This window comes from Gossypium hirsutum, chromosome D12 (assembly GCF_007990345.1).
Source record: "Gossypium hirsutum isolate 1008001.06 chromosome D12, Gossypium_hirsutum_v2.1, whole genome shotgun sequence".
In the NCBI taxonomy this organism is placed as follows: Eukaryota; Viridiplantae; Streptophyta; class Magnoliopsida; order Malvales; family Malvaceae; genus Gossypium; species Gossypium hirsutum.
Genome location: NC_053448.1, coordinates 46,519,568 through 46,537,361, shown reverse-complemented (window position 1 = coordinate 46,537,361; position 17,794 = coordinate 46,519,568). Strand labels below are relative to the sequence as shown.

At 32.8% G+C, this 17,794-nt stretch overlaps 2 protein-coding genes and 1 non-coding gene across 3 annotated transcripts; 1 reads left to right on the top strand and 2 right to left on the bottom strand.

The window, feature by feature from the left end:
* Positions 1-4,375: 4,375 nt before the first annotated feature.
* Positions 4,376-6,748, bottom strand: LOC107946193 (uncharacterized). Its single transcript, XM_016880422.2, has 2 exons — positions 5,879-6,748; positions 4,376-5,161 (listed from the first exon to the last, which is right to left on the bottom strand). Exons 1-2 carry the CDS (start codon positions 6,107-6,109, stop codon positions 4,790-4,792), a joined length of 603 nt encoding a protein of 200 aa, XP_016735911.1. The 5' UTR covers positions 6,110-6,748; the 3' UTR covers positions 4,376-4,789.
* A 2,619-nt stretch (positions 6,749-9,367) lies between these two features.
* LOC107946192 (putative pentatricopeptide repeat-containing protein At5g13230, mitochondrial) lies at positions 9,368-14,412 on the top strand. Its single transcript, XM_016880421.2, has 2 exons — positions 9,368-12,752; positions 13,487-14,412. The coding sequence occupies exon 1, from the start codon at positions 10,246-10,248 to the stop codon at positions 12,745-12,747; it is 2,502 nt and encodes an 833-aa protein (XP_016735910.1). The 5' UTR covers positions 9,368-10,245; the 3' UTR covers positions 12,748-12,752; positions 13,487-14,412.
* LOC121224718 (small nucleolar RNA SNORD36) lies at positions 9,745-9,825 on the bottom strand. Its single transcript, XR_005922463.1, has one exon. It is a non-coding gene; the product is annotated as a small nucleolar RNA SNORD36 (small nucleolar RNA).
* Positions 14,413-17,794: the final 3,382 nt, after the last annotated feature.

Below are 17,794 nucleotides of genomic sequence, written 5' to 3'. Positions count from 1 at the left end.
CATGAGCTCATAAGGCAGGATCACAAGTACAACTCATAGACTCAACTTGCGAGATAAGGTTATAGACCCAGCTCGCGGGGACCTAGCGAAGGTCGCAGTCTCACTTCGCATGTATCCAAGGAACTCGTAGGAAGTGCCACGTGCTCCACAGGCCACTCAGACACATGCCTAGTAGGTACAAAGCTCGCCCACAACGCCACTCCAATAGCAGAAAGGACCGCGTACTCCGTAAGCACGTGCCCAGTAAGTCTAAAGTTCATGGAGAATATCAGTACTAAGGGAAAAAAATGTCAATATTGGAGGCAACAGAGTAAAGACAAAATAGTGGGACCCTATCATGAGCTGTAATAGTACCAGCAACAACATGTATAAATACCCTGATACTCATATCAATAAAAGATACGAAAAATATTACTCAACAACACTAAATAGATAAATCATTTGTAATTTTAATCCACCTTGTTGATATGCCCTTTTTTTTTTCTTCACTAATTGTTCATTTTTTTGGTTTAAGTAAATTTTTGGTTTTAATCGGTTATCATTAGTTTGTGGGAGAAATATTTAAGAAAACCGTTTATTACTGTATTATGTCATTTAAAAAAAAATTCTTGGAGTTTTGTCAAGTGTTGGATTTTATACACTTATATATTTTATATATAATATAAAACATGGTACATTTTGAGTTAGTTGTTTGAATTTTAAAATGTTTTTATATTTAAATGGATATTGATTTTATAATTAAGTTTTAAATATGATTTTTTACTATTTTTAATTAGAAATTTTTTATACTTTTTAATGATAGTGTAGACATTAAAATATATTAATTTTAAATTTATAATTATATTTGTTTTATTAATGATGTAATAACACAACAACCAATAATGATAAATATATTTGCTTTATTGATAATATATGAACATTATAATTTTTTTTCTTAAAAAGGTTCTCATTAACCAACACGACTATTAAACATCATATGATAATAACGATGTATAAAGGGTTTAAAATTGCAACTAATACAATATATCATTATCAATTAATTATCATTGATTTTATATTTCTTAACCTATCAATCAAATATAATTACAAAATCTTTTCAAAATATATATAATTACAAGATAAAAATTTATTACCCTATAACTACAAGTTTTATAACTTGTCAAACATACATAACTGAAAATATGATCAAATTTTTTTGATTGTTTAAACAAGTATAATGATGCATTAACTCATCATATATATTATAAAATGTACGGAAGCAAAAATGGAAACTTTGAGATCCGGATTAGCTCTTTGAGTTACAACACACTTCCTTTTTTTTAATTATGTTTAAACTGGGTTTCATTTTTAAATTAAATTTTAAATATAGTTTACTTGCCAATAATAATAATAATAATAATAATAAATTTTTCAATAATAATTAACTTTAATCACGTCGTTTTCATTTTTAATTACTAATATCATGCTTTTATGAAATCACATAATTATTTTTTAAAGAATAAATATTTTTAATTAATGATTTAATATACATATTTTAAAATAAATGGTTTAAATTTTCAAATTTTATAAAAAAATATAAACATTTAAAATTTGGGTAAAATATGTTAAAACAAATTACGACTTGTTAATTAAACATGTTTACAAATTAAATATTTTTTATTGTACTTTAATTAAATAAAAATTTCATTTAAAACTTCATTTAAGTGAAATTTTAAATTTTTTTTTAAAACTTTATCTAAAATTTTTTAAAATTATTAAATATATTTTAATTTATAAACATAAAAACAATTCGTACATCGCACGAAATAAAAAAAAAACTAGTATATAATATGTAAAAGAATATATGAGAGCATATATGAAAACTTTGAGTTGAGTTCCAAAATGTTCACTTTTTTAGTTATATTAATTACTTCCATATTGCATTTATTTGTATTAAACAATTTTATTTATATTCACTTTTGAATTTATGGTAACTAATATTATATTAATTATTATAATTTTTGAATTTTTGGTTTCCTAATATATTCACTAGAGCAAGCTAAATAATTAATCTTCTACGTTCTGTAATCCAATTGAAGGAGTAAATGCTAGCCACAATCTTTGAATTGATACATGCAACCTAGCCCATGGATCACACGAGATAAAAAACTAGTTATATATGCTAAAAAATACATACAAAATAAATACAAACAAATTAGTTTTCAAATTCATTTACCCGAGTTCATTCTGGGTATGAAATAATTTTTATAAACCTTTTAGATTTTTTAGATTTTATATATTTTTAATTTTAAAATAATAATTTAAGAAAATTTATTATTTTGTAAAATAGTTAAAATAGATAATGTCACTAAAAACACGTTAGGAATTAAACTAGACAAAATGATGTCTACATTCATTTGAATCTAGACATCTTTTTTGTCCAGATTCATTTTGGATGTGAAATAATTTTTATTATCTTTTTAGACATAATGATAAATTTAGCTCTTAACATATCTATTTCATCATTTTGGCCTAATTTTTTTTTCTCATTTTTCCCCTGAATGTTCAAATTTAGTCAAATTGCTTTTTGTGGGACAATACAATTAATCGAGTTGTTAAAATTTTAACATCATTGATGTGTTAGCTTGTGTGGCAATCCACATGCACTTCATTGTTAACGTGATTTTTGTTTAAAATTTTATTAACATTTTAAATTTGTTGATTTTTATTCTTTTTTTTGAAATTTTATAAAGTATATTATACACATTGACTATCATGTAAGTTGTCACATCAGTATTGTTAAATTTTTAAAGCTCAATTAGCTTTTCTGTCCAACAAAAAGCAATTTGACTAAATTTTAAAGGTTAAGAGGCCAAAGTGATAAAAAAGAATTAGGGCTAAAGTGACAAAAATGTATAAATATTAGAGGTTAAAATTATCATTATGCTTTTTTTTATATATATAAAATTATATATTTTAAAGATATTATAAAGTTTTCCATGTGTCATAATACAAAGTTGGGAATAGTGTATTATTGATTGCTAATGCTAACAGTGTGGCGAAATCCAAAGTTAAATATCAATTAAATCTAAAAATAGAATTTTAAGTATGAGCTAAATTTAGGGGACAAAGTATACAATATTTCTTGATTTCATAATTTGTAATATCAACTTTGGTAAATTTGGGGGGCCCTGGTACTGTGAGTTGTCACGTATTAAGCAGGTAGTGAAAGCAGAATGCAAACAAACCACCCTATCTTTCCAAGTTGGCATTGTGGGGTTAAATAGGGAGACAAATTTGCAAAGGCTGCACCTCACCTCAGCACAACCACAATGAGCAGTGTTCCACCTCCCGGCTCCCGCTTAAATAACAACATTAATAAACGGCTTTCCATAACATACAAACCTGTAGTAGCCTTCGTTTTTATACTCTCATTATAACTCTGATCACTAATTTCAACACATTCACAGAATAAGGTTTAATAAACAATAAAATTGTTATAGGATAAAGAGATTAACCCTTTTTCTTATTTACACGAAAAATAAATAAATTAAAATTACCTACACTTTTTACTTAAAATAGAAGTAATCATTATAAAAAATATTATTTTTTATAAATAAAATTGCTTAAAAAATCACCTGTGGATGTGTTAACTTTTAGCATTAGTAATGGGATTGGAGCAGTCTATATTATGATAATGAAACCCAAAGATGCAGGGTTTGGCTTACATTGAAGGAAAACTAGATTGATCCAATGATTTGGCATATTAGCATGCAGCTTGTTATATACAAAGACCACATGGGAGAGTATTAGTTAGTCCGGTGTTAATATCTATATGGAATAAAGGGTGTTTTCAAAACGAAGGCTTGTGGGAGAGTATTAGTAGTTGAAGAAAAATGGATAAATGAAGAGTTGGAACGTGTTCTTACTGATTTCCTGGTCATCCTCAACCCAAAGTTGGCTAATCTCCAGAGTTTTGATTGCTTCACTTCTCTATGTTAAAAAGTTCATCTTCATATGACATCATCAGAAATGCAATTGTTCCCCGTGATGATTGGAGGACTACCTTTTCAAAGTTGCTGAATTCTCATTAATTCCATTTTTTTTAGTTTCGTGATTATTATGCTTAACACTACGACAATCTACATACTTTCACCATATTTGAAGTTGCCAAATCTAAAAACCAGCATTAGCAGAAGAGAAAAAAGGCAAAAAATTGCTCCCCATTATCTTTAATTTTGGTCTGAAACATTTATTTCCTCCCAAATATGGAAAATAGTAGCAAAAGATATAGAAACAAGGGGCTTAAGCAGCTGATTAATTAATGCTTACAATACTATGATTGAAATAACTTTGAAAACTGACATTCTTAACGTGATAGGATTGGAGGAGAAACTGAAAGAAAAGAATAATGCACATCTGTCATAAAACTAATACAGAAAAATTAGTCTGGGCAACAGCAGGTGGAGAGAGAGAGAGAGAGAGAGAGAGAGAGAGAGAGGATGTCTAAAATAAAGAATGTCTAGGGAAACTAAAACAAAAATACAAATAAAAGGAAAGCCAGATGTCGCAGTCATTGCAAATAATATTATTCATTGTTTAACCATTGACACAGTCACCAGCACAGCACAGCACAGCACGGTACGGGTAGACTCGTCTCTGGCTGCGACTTCAAAACAAACCCCAAACACCATGCCTGGAAAAGAAGTGGAAGAAGAATCACAGCTTGAACCACTAATTCATTTGTCTAAAACTCCTCCTTTTAACCCCCAAAACCAACCATACTAAAGAAGAAAAGACAAATGTGGGTTTATGGAAAGCCAGTTTGGGATCGATCCAAGTGAAGAAGTTGCTCGTTACATTTAGGGCAATCTTCAACTTGCTTGGGGACCATGAAATACATAAGACAGCTCTTGCAACCAGCTACAACCAAAACATTATCTTTCTCTTTCTCTACTCCTTGGTGGTTGCTGCTGCTGCTGTTGTTATTATAATGCCCTCTCTCTCTTGAAGAAGAAGGTGATGACTCCGATGATAGCTCTTCACTGTCATACAAACTATCATCGTTTTCTTCTTCTTCTTCCTCTTCCGAGTAATAATCTCCACTATATTCAGCTGCTGTCCTTGGATCCACACTTGCTTTCATTCCGTTCCTCCAGTTTACGTAGTAAATCTCCCCTGTCTGCCAATTACCCCCCATCAAACAGTAACAGTAACACTATTGCATCAGTAAACTAGACCCAAGTGCACGACCCTTTCATGTTTTAGGCTTGTTAAAACTACCCGCATACCTAAACTCTACCATTCCCAATCACACCAACTAGGATGACTGCTATACCACGATATGTATTTACATATATTAAACAAAGAAATCACATATTCGCATGAATTTTTCAAAATTTACAACCAAAACCCCCAAGCCAGCTTAAATCCTTCTTTTTATATTTATGATTTTAATAATAAAAAAACCCGGAAAGACAGTGCTAGTTTGATGCTTTTGAATCAAAATAGATGGAACTTATCTGGGCTCTAAACCAACCAGGGATTAACTGTAAACTGAAAGAGATGAAGGAAATGCCAAAAGAGAATAGCGGAAGAAAGGCTTTTTTTTTTTAATTTTGTATATTTAGGGTTATGGTCTGAAACCCTAGGCTTAGCATGCGTGTGGGAGAAAGGGAGACCAACAGCGAAGCCAGCAATAAATACAAAGAACAGGGAAGAAAAAGCCATTAAAGAACAAAAACCAAAAATACACAACAAAGGAAAGACCAAGATCTGCCATGAGTTTCGCATTAATTGCGTCTGAAACACGAAAGGGACTATAAACTGTTGTAACCATTTCACAAGACAGATAGAAGTAAAAAATACATATAGTAACAAGAGAAAAAAAAGAACGAACCTTGAGATCAAGGCATTGTTCCCAATGGTAAGGAAGAGAGAGATGAGAGTTGAGCTCCAAGCTAGTGTCAGAAACGGTGTTTGGAAGGTTGTTGTTGTCACCTGATGTGGAAGACCTCCCTATTATCCCTTCTTCAGCCCCACCTTCGTTGCTTCTTTCATGGTTCAAAGAAAAGTTCTGTAAGGACCTCTCCAATGATTCTGTGATCGTTGCCATGTTTGGTGCTCTCATCGATAACCCAATTTAATGAAACGATTACCAATTCAAACAAGTGCAGAAAAAAAAAAGGAAATAAAGAGATTAGGGCTGTGGGAGCTTAAAAGGGATTCGAAATGGAGAAGCATAAAACCAAGGGAGGGGCCGGGAAGGGGAAAGAAGGCGTTTTAGCGAGTGTTTGAGAGATGATATACTTAATAAGAAATTGTTTTTGGGTGGGTAAAACTAGAAACACAAAAGCCTCATGCTCCCCCTCCGTAAATTAATGCGCGTGGGTGTTTAGCGAATAACCCCTGGGTTGGCCCACATCTGCCACCACCAGGGAATCACTGCGGCTTGCATTTTGTCTCTCACGTCTATGTATTGGCATGTAACAGCTCACACACGCAGTGGAGACGCGTGATGCAAAAGAGGTATACTCCTCCTCCGCTGATTACGAAATTTTAGTGACTTTGGGGTTGTTTTTAGGGTTTGAGAAGGTGAGGATGAAGCTCTAAATTGAGATTGGGTGGAATGCTAGATCCAAAAGAAAAGAGATTGGTTGGAATGCCGGTGTTCCTCACTCGCTTTTTGGGCGCGCAATGTCCTTTCTGCTCTTCACTACAGCTTCAGACAACCTCTATAATTAGAATTTCCCTCGAGTAATATAGACTTGAACTGAATTACACCCTTGTGTTTTTTGGTGTTTATTTTTATTTATTTACTAAACTGAACCAAAATTTAATTTGAAATCTATCTTTAATAAATAATATCATTTTTTTAATGGTGGGGCTTACGAGATTAGGATGAGAAATGGTGATGAAGTTGAGTCCTCTAATTATCTATTTCTAGTCGCACCCAATTTGTAAATCTCACAACACATTATTAATATTTTTGTTATGGTAACATTCACCCAAAGTCAAACCATTTTTAAAAGACAAATGCCCCACTTTCTAAATTTCTTACATAATAATGGTTCATGTATATATGTTGTAAAACTGTTGGTACATTAATTATATTATTTGATATGCCATTTTGGATCGTTAGGATAAAAATTAAAAGCAATCATTTAAATATCTTATTTCAAAACAAAAATACACATCTTGGGTAGCTAATTATTTGTTTATATTAAACTATTGTTTTAAATCAAATTTAGCATGGTTGTTACAAACCTTAAAAATGCATCTTAATATTAATAATAGGATTGCCAAGATCTTATTTGGATGTTTAGTCTAAATTTACTTAGAATTCTAATAAACCATGATAATTATTATGAAATCATAGTTATAAAAAAGAAAAGCAGATAGATATTTTGTTTGGAAGGGGGGACTTGACTTTTGTTGTTGTTTTTATATAAAGGAAAGGAGCAGATTGGGCACGTATTACTGTAGAGTAAACTTCACGAGATGGAAATGGATGTCGAGTGGTGTGTTGGAATAGGAATAATAGTTGTAGAAGTAGCGAGTAGAGAGAGGACAGGCTCACTTATCTATCCTAATTTCTCTGATGCGGAATCTCTTCAGTCCCTCCCTGACACCCCCTCCCTTCTCTCTCTCTTTCCCCGCTGCACTTATATTCTCTTTTCTTCTGTCTTTCCCACTTATGGTTCTTGGGATTTACTTTCACTTCTTTTCTTTTCAGTTTAAATATACTCCTTTAAAATTTAAAAATTCAATTTATATTTTTTTTACTTTTTATTCGATTTAAATAAAATTGAATTTTAATTTTTTTATATTTTTAAATAAAAATGATACTTTTTATGTTTTTATTTGAAATAGAAATAATTGTTATATATCTTTAAAGGGTAAGGATTAAATTGATCAAACTTATTTTACTTCAAAAAAGATGATTAGCTTTTAACAGAGGGATGAATTTAAAAAAAAAAGAAATATAAAGACTCAATAGCGTAATATTTAAAATTTGTGGCACTACTTGTTGTAGTTTGTTTAATTTCCCAATTCATTCCCTGGCCTGCACTTGCGGTCTCCCAATGCAGTTGCCTTCTATTCTTTACTATTTTCTCTCTCTCCGCCTACCTTAATTAAATCCAATTGTTTATTCAACTTCACATGGGCCTAAACTAAGTGCTTGATTTGCTCCAGTTTGGGCCCATTCACCATCAAAACATCCGTTCTATATTTTACCAAATTTAGATTCTATCAAAAATTTTGGTTTTTCTTTTTTAACATCAATAAAAGATGATGAGAATGCCTTAAAGTTTTTTAAAATTATTTAAAAATATTTGTTCTGAATGAATCTGGAGTCCAATATCATTTGAATCTAGACATCCTGCTTGTTTGAACGTAATTTTTAATTGTTTTTATAATTTCAAAATAACTTCACAATCTTTAGCTTTTTTCTTTTCTAAAATTGATGTATTTGTTCAGGTTCATTTTAAACATATATTTTTATAAATTTCATAATTTTTTGAAAAATTTAAAAAACACTGCTACAAAATGAACATAAAAATGAACTTCGGACTATGCACATCTAGGATCATTCATCAAAATTCGAAAAAGGAAAAACTAAAGTTGAAAATTTCTTTTGAAATTATTATCTTCTGAAATAATAAAATATATAGTTATTATATTCAAAATAAATTTGGAAATGTTGATTATCTAGATTTATTTTGGACATATAATTTTAATATATATTTAAAAATGAGGTGATGATGTGATACTTATTTTAATTTTTTTTAAAAAAAAAGAAAAAAAGTTAAATTAATAATAATTAGTAAATTCATTAACAATGTTAATCTAATTATGATCACCATCAACTTTTTCTGGTAGCATTTTAAACTTTGTCCATAAAAGTTAAAAAAACCCATGGTCAACATATATGCCCAAAACATTTGTTTGAAAAGAAATAATGTTAGCTTCAACAACCCACTCTTCTCGTTTCTCTATTTTCATTGGCAATAACATCATCTAGGAATTTGGGACACTCTTCCCATTGTTGTTCGAGAACTTCTCCATCCGCAACACATGGAATCTCGATGGAGTTCCCATTTTGGCCAATATTTTTAATTTATTTTTACCCATATTGATGTTTGAATTTGACCAGCAACTGTATGAGTTTTCTTTTTTTAAACTCTTTTAACTTAAGAAAAAAATGAAACCAATTGTAGAATTCAGATCCAAAAAGTATTTAAACCTTAATGTTAATGTATTTACTTTTTCATATGATAATTACGTCCATTATTAGACATGTGAATAAGCAGTCAGGTTCAACAATCTTCAACTATACTTTCCATTCTTTTTTTAATTTTAAAAATTACATTTGTTGAATAAAAAGAATGAGAAATCAGAAATTTGTATTGATTCAATTAGGGTTTAAAAATATATGAATTTATACCAACAAGCTTTTCTTTTCTTTCACAAATTGGTTGAATTAATAGTGGAAATCCGACTTCAATGGTGTCTGGAGATGCAACAATCCCATTCATGAATTAAATTACAATTTTTTGAGTACGTGAAAAGCAAACTCCTTTCTCATTTTACATTCCAAAATCAAAGAACAAACCCAAATACTTGGTACCTTACGCATCAAGACTTCAAACAAATCCGAACGATTTCAACTATATTTCTATTTTTACAGAAATTTGAGATCATTTTCAAAGCTAAAAACAGACTGGATTTGTTGAGTTGAGATAGGAGAGGACAAGAGAAATCTGAGCATCAGTTTTAAAAAGCTCGATTATGAAGCCTCACGGATGAGTATCAGCACATAATAAACATATTCATCATTTGCTCAGATCTCTAGTTCTCCATCCATCAAGCACAAAGCAAAAAGAAAGAAAGAGCAACGGTTGAAGTTGAAGAACAGCAGCGCCATTAGCACCGTATATATAGTGCACAATGGGCCTTGGAAACCCTAATTGCCATTTGCCACGGAACGATTGAAGTGACGCCGTTTTAGCTCGGTGCCGTTTCAACAACATTTATGTTTTGAATTTGAAACGCACCGGTTCACCCACCATCCTGCAGTATAGTAGTAGTAGACTTGTTCTGTTTTTGAGGGCGAGTGTCAGATGCACACATTTGATTCAACAACTCTGCTTCTTTTTCCTTGAAAGCTCGTAGGTTGTTAAATTATAACATTACATTCGTCTATTTGCTTCTTTCTTCTCGTTTCGCTTTCTTCCTCATTGCTTTCAGGGCAGTGGCGCTTGCATGATCCGATTGTTAACCACTAGAGCACCGCGGCCGTCTAATATTTCTGCTGTGCACCAAAAGATTAACTCTTTTGTTTGCTCTTCATTATGTGGATTCTCAGCCCAAGCAGCAAACCAGACCCAGCAAAACCCGAGTTCCATAAACAGACCGTCTTCACATTTCGATTCTCACATGTATGGTGCCTTGCTTCAACGTTGTCTCCAAAACGATGACCCCATTTCAGCTATGGGTCTTCACTGTAAGATCCTAAAAAGGGGTAACTGCTTAGACTTATTTGCTACAAACATTCTCTTGAATGTGTACGTAAAAGCTGAATTATTGTCCGAGGCTGAAATTCTGTTCGATGTAATGCCCGAGAGAAACACAGTTTCTTTTGTTACTTTAGTCCAAGGATATGCGCAGTGTTTGCAGTTTTCTGAAGCCGTGGGGTTGTTTACTAGGCTACATAGGGAAGGTCATGAGCTTAACCCATTTGTTTTTACTTCCATATTGAAGGTGCTTGTCAGTATGGAATGCGCTGAGTTGGGTTGGAACTTACATGCTTGCATTTATAAGCTTGGCCATGAGTCTAATGCCTTCATTGGAACTGCTTTAATTGATGCATATTCTGTTTGTGGGTGTGTTGACTTCGCAAGAGAAGTTTTTGACGGTATTAGATGCAAGGATATGGTTACTTGGACAGGAATGGTAGCTTGTTATGCGGAGAACCACTTTTTTCAAGAGGCATTAGAGGCCTTTTCTCAAATGAGGTTAGTCGGTTTTAAGCCAAATAATTTTACTTTTACCGGTGTTTTTAAGGCTTGTATCGGACTTGAAGCTTTAGATATAGCAAAAGGTGTTCATGGCTGTGTTTTAAAAACTCGTTATGAGTATGATCTTTATGTAGGGGTTGCATTGCTTGAATTGTATACCAAGTGCGGGGACATTGGCGATGTTCAACAGATTTTTGAGGAGATACCTAAAACAGATGTTATTCCATGGAGTTTCATGATTTCACGGTTTGCACAGAGTGACCAGAGTGAAAAGGCTGTTAATTTGTTTGGTCGTATGAGGCAATCTTTTGTGGTCCCTAATCAATACACGTTTGCTAGTGCACTTCAAGCTTGTGCAACTTTAGGAGATCTTGATTTAGGTAAGCAAATGCATAGCCTTGTGCTCAAGGTTCGTCTTGATGCTGATGTATTTGTATCAAATGCCCTTATGGATGTCTATGCTAAGTGTGGAAGGATTGAGGATTCTTTGGAGCTGTTTGAGAAGTCATTGAATAGGAATGATGTGTCTTGGAACACCATGATTGTTGGCTATGTTAACTGTGGGGATGCTGAGAAGGCATTAAGCTTGTTTTTGGAAATGCTTGAAAATCGAGCACAGGCAACTGAAGTAACATATTCCGGTGTCCTTTGTGCTTCTGCCGGTTTGACAGCATTGGAGCTAGGAACTCAAATTCACTCCTTAACATTCAAAACAAATTATGCTGAAAATACTGTTGTTCATAATGCATTGATTGATATGTATTCCAAGTGTGGAAGGATCAGAGATGCTCGTCTGGTATTCGATATGATGAACGAACGAGATGAAGTTTCGTGGAATACTATGATCTCAGGGTATTCTATGCATGGGCTTGGCATGGAAGCTTTAAAAATATTCCAGATGATGCAGGACAGAGGGCATAAACCAAACACTTTGACTTTTGTCGGTGTGCTATCAGCCTGTAGCAACTCAGGATTACTAGACGAGGGGCAAGCTTATTTTTCATCTATGTTACAGGAATATGGCATTGAGCCATGCATTGAGCATTATTCTTGCATGGTCCGGCTTTTGGGGAGATCAGGTCATCTTCACAAGGCATTGAAGTTGATTGAGGAGATCCCATTTAAGCCTAGTGTTATGGTGTGGCGTGCCTTGCTTGGAGCTTGTGTTATTCATAAAAATGTTGAGCTTGGTAGAATGTCTGCACAGCGCATTCTTGAGATGGAACCTGAAGATGATGCAACCCATGTACTATTGTCGAATATGTATGCTACTGCAAGGAGGTGGGATAATGTCACTGCTATTAGGCAAAGCATGAAAAAGAAAGGAATGAAGAAGGAACCCGGTTTGAGTTGGATTGAGAACCAGGGAAGAGTACATTATTTCAGCGCGGGAGACACTTCGCATCCTGACATGAAGGTGATTAATGGGATATTGGAATGGTTGAATGTGAGAACCAGGAGAGCAGGCTTTGTTCCTGATTGTAATGCTGTTTTGCTTGACGTTGATACTAAAGAAAAGGAGCATCTCTTGTGGGTTCACAGTGAAAGGTTAGCTCTTGCTTTTGCACTATTTAGGACATCATCAGGAAGCCAAATCCGTATAATAAAGAACCTCCGAATCTGTGTGGATTGCCATGCTGCAATGAAATTAATATCAAAGATTGTGCAGCGAGATATTATTATCAGAGACATGAACCGGTTCCATGACTTCCATGATGGAATTTGTTCTTGTGGTGATTACTGGTAATTCAGGTACGTCTTTCTTGGAGGGCTAGAGTTTTTGTTTTCAATCAAATATATAAGATAATTTGATACTTTAGATTATCTTTTAGATTCTATCCTCCTTATAATATTCTTTCAGTTTAGCATTTGATGTGATGAATTGGCGTTGTTCTAGTTAATAGAATGACTTGTAAATGGTTTCAACGGTTTTGTTAGTTTGGTATAACTTCCTTGCTCAGTGGGGTTTGTAGTTTTTTCTTGATCAAATGAAACTACAGCAAAACCTTCGAAGCATTTTTTTTGGTTTATTTCTTTTGATTTGTTTTTTTTTAATACTTATTTTATCATTCCCTTCAGTCTTGAATTGTAGTTTAACTAAATTAGAGTGATTAAAGTTAAAAAAACGAGTATTTTATACAGGGCTGACAAGGAAATTTGTTAATAAACAGCTATTTTAGCTTTTGAATCACAGATTATTATTTGGATACATTTCGTTTATGAGCCTCTTCAAACACGACTTATTGCTATTGATTAGATGATCCCTATGAGACCTGGTCAATGAGAACTAATTATTGAGGCTAAATAGATGGATTAAATTGCAATAATTGAGGATAAATAGACTAGTTAAACAGTAGTAGCCACTAATAACGACTCTCAATCAGCAAGGAAAATATGTAATATGTGCACCATTGAATCACTAAGGTCGACTTTCGTCCTTGCTCTACAAATAGGTCTTACAGTCAAGCTCTCTTTCACCTTTGCAGTTTCATTGGTCCAAGGAAACGTTTGCATGTCTCTGTTACCTTGGGAGGCCTACACTTAGTAGAATCTATGAACCAGAGACTATCCATTGGCTTGTAGGCCTTGAAACAAGGTTTCCAAAGTGGTATCTCATGGATGGAAGTCTTTTGAGGAGGGTTGGATCAAAATCAATACGGATGGAGATGTGAAGGTGGGAGATAATTGGTGACAGTACAGGTTAGTGAATTGTGAGTTTTAGCAAAATGTAGGCATATGCAGAGCGATTTAGGCTGAGCTTTGGGCTGCCTTTGTATGATGGCATTACTTTAGCATGGGTGCAAGGTATAATCAATCATTCTTGAATGTAATAATTCAATAGTGGTTTAGACGCTGTCTGATTATATGGGGTGGGTGAATTCTATTGCCCTTGTAAGGAGTATTAAAGAGCTCTGCGATCCTCAATGGCAGATGCATACCAAGCACGTGTTTGGCTAGGCAAATTTGTACCGGACTTATTGGCAAAACTGTGTTGAAATGGATGGCCATGTTCATGCAAATTTAACAGTCCTCCGTGGGAAAGGTTAATACTTGTGGTAGATTTGTTCCTTTCATAGCGCTCTCATAATACTCATATTCACGGAACCCATATAGTTACGTCATGCAATGTAAGGGAGCTCCAGTCAAGCTAACGACTAAATTAAGCATATAAGCACCAAAGATACAAGAGTCTAAAACAGGTTCAATATCTTACTGACATTGGAATGCTATACTTGCAATTGAAGCTACACCGATAGAAGCAGTGTGGCCCACTAATCTCGCATTCTGTTGGGGGAGTTGGGCAATGAAAGGAAAAGGTAATGATGGGACCTTTTTCTGGTAAACTTTTATAGTTTTTGCCTTGTGTTTTTTGTTTGCTAATTTTAGAAGCTAAGTTCCCACTTTGAGCAAACATCTTTTGCTTCTAAGAGCATGCTATGTGATTTCATAAGCTTGTCATTGCTGATGAAACGTGACAAAATCAAACCTTGCAATTTTGAAGCTAACTCTATTTTTCAATATTAAAAAAAGGATGGTAAGATTTGAATGTGTTATTTAAATATTAGACCAGAGCTCTAATTGCTATTTCAAATAAATCTTGGTTTTATTTCTCAAATTTGATTTTTATTTTTTACTTGCAACTTACAACTTTATGCGAGCTTCATAATTTTCAAAACTATTTTTAAACTTTTGTTTAATGTGTAACGTAGCATGAATTTTGATTTTGTGTAATTGTATATAAGAAATTTTGATTTGATTTGAGTCAATTTTTACAAATTACTAACACTATTATCAACGTAACACAATTTTAACGCTTACATATTGCATACAAAAACAAACTAGTGTATTTGTTTCTTTAAAATTTTATACAATTGAATCAAAATCAAAGTTTATGTGTATAATTGAACCAAAATTAAAATTCCATTTATAGAATTGAACCAACATAATTTTTTTTGTTACAAGCTAATGACTTTTAGGCCTAGTGACAAGATGCTTGTATTCAATCCCAATCCATGCCTATCTTTATCTTAATTATCATAATAGAAAAAAGTGATGTGTGTATATATACATTTCAGGTTGGATTAAAGTTTAGGGTAAATTACTAATAAAAGCCATTTTTTTTCAAAATTTATCGAAATGGGCCGATTTTTTTATTATTTACCGGAATGGACCATTTTCTGCGAAATCGCATCCACGTCAGCGCGATGTCAGGGTACGTGTCAGGACATTGCGTCCACGTCAGCGCGATTTACTTACGTGGACACAAATTGCGCCTACGAGGACGCGATTTGCTGACGTGGATGAACAATTTATGTTTTTAAGCTTGGAAAACTTTGAAAGGCCATAACTTTTTGCTCGGTTGTCCGATTGAGACGATTTTTTTTTATTTCGAATAACTTTTCGAGATCTACGCGCTGAAAAAATGTCGAAGGTCGTTTTCCGTAGTTTTCGTCGAAAAAGATCCTTTTTTGCCCCTAAATTTCAATTTTTTCGGTTTAAAATTGAATTTTGAAACATTTAAATCATTATTTTCCTTATTTATTTGAAGTAAACACCGGATCTTTTTTTTACAGAATTGTCTTATATCATCCTGTTATAGGTATAAGTCAGCTCATTCCATTTTTGAGAAGTTCCCTAAAATTTTCCATTTTATTCAATTTAGTCCCTAAAACCTAAATAGTCATATTTTCAAATCTAAGCTTCGTTTTTCAATTCAAATTCAATTTCATCCTTCCAAAACATTCAAATATTCTTAAATACAAAAATTTCATGCTAATTTTGAAATAATTACACTTTAGTCCCTAAACTCGTAACCAATAAATTATACTTTACAAATTAGTCCCTATTCATCTCTAAGCAGTTTTTCAGCATGTAGATCTTGAAAATTTATTCAAAATAAAAAAAATGTCTCAATCAGACAACCGAGCCAAAAGTTATGGCCTTTCAAAGTTTTTCAAGCTAAAAAACATAAACTGTTCATGCCACGTCAGCAAATCGCGTCCTCTAGGGCGCGATTTCCGTCCACGTCAGCAAGTCGCACTGACGTGGACGCGATTTCCTGGCGCGTACCCTGACATCGCGCTGACGTGGACGCGATTTCGCGGAAAATGGACCATTCCGGTAAATAGTTAAATAGTTGGTCCATTTCGGTAAATTTTGAAAAAAAAGGGCTTTTATTGGTAAATTACCCTAAAGTTTTTGTATAATTTTAAGATTTATTTTTTATTGAAATAATTGTAAAAAATTTTAGGGATAAAACAACATTTAGTTCCTGAGCTTGACATTTTTTTCAAACTTGTTCCCTGAGTTTTTTGGTCCGCATTAGTCTTAAACCTTGACAAGTTTTCCCAATTTGATCTCTCAAAGTGTTATGTCATCACTTGAAAATTTAAAATTTTGTGTATAAAATCTAAAAAACATTAAAACTACAAAAATATTATTTTTTTAAAAAAATTTATGTGAAAGTGTGATACAATTTTAAAGTGTGATACAATTTTAAAGTGTTACATTATCATATCTTAATTGAATCAAAGTTTAAGGACCACATTGAGAGGTTCACTCTTATTTATTCTTCGTCGCCATGTAGTAGAGTTTAGTCCTTCAGAGGATGCCTTCAAGCTAAACAAATTGACTTTCATTTTTTTAACTCCCATGCCACATGGTAGAACATATTCTCTTAGGGATACTATCAAGTTATTCAAATCAACTCTTATTTTCGTTGTTCCCACGCTACGTGGTAAAGCCTACTCTCTCATGACCTTCAAGTTAATTAGATGGAAGTTCAGTTTCTTTTTACTCCCATGCCATATGATAGAGATATATCTCTTCAAATATCATGAGGAATTGACTCCCATTGATAACTAATGCTCTTTATGCGAGCTTTGATATAAGTCTTTCATCAAAGCACTTTGTAATCCTTTTCAAACTTAAGGGAGAGATATTATTATACCAACCTAACATAAAAAGGTTAAAGCCTCAAGGAATAAGCTATTGAAATAGCCCAAATTCCATATACTCTCAACTGACACATACATAATGCTACACTTGATGCTACAAGTAAACATCATAACTTTGACAAGCCTTTGGTGCAAAGTAGAAAGCAAGGCAATAGGATAAGGACGCCTCAACCAATCAAAAAAGGACCATATACTCTCATGTAAAGGGACAACTTACAAGTAGCTCAAGAAATGAACGATAAGCATAGGTATGAAAAAAGAGGTATACTTATTTTGTAAGGATTCATTTTTCCAGTCTATCACTGTATTATTTCCATTTTGGATCTCATCTCATCCATTTCCACCCTTAATGATTTAAGTATCAAAGAGCATCCAACAACACAAGCTCTAACAACCTTACAATTCATATTATGTTCACAAGCCACAATCTATCCTAGTCTAATTTATCAACCTCTGAGCCCAAATACATTCTAAAGAGATGTAACCAAATTTCAAGTCATTTTTATTAGAAAAATATCTTAATCTTAAGTAATTTTTATTTTAAATAATTAAACATGGTTATTATTTATCACACACATACACATGTTTTTAAAATGCTAGTTTATTCAATGTTATTTGTTTTTAGATATTATTATGTATATGAATTGTTTGATTTTTATTATTCTATGGCTTTTTTTATGTCAAATCATTTATATCTTTTGAGATTCCAAAATAATTATGGATAATTTTGTTATTCTAACTTATTGCTGATACCTAAAAACTTATATTGTTTCGATTATAAGCATTTTTGTTTGACAACATTATTAGAAAAAATGGAAAACTCAAGAAGCTAGAAAG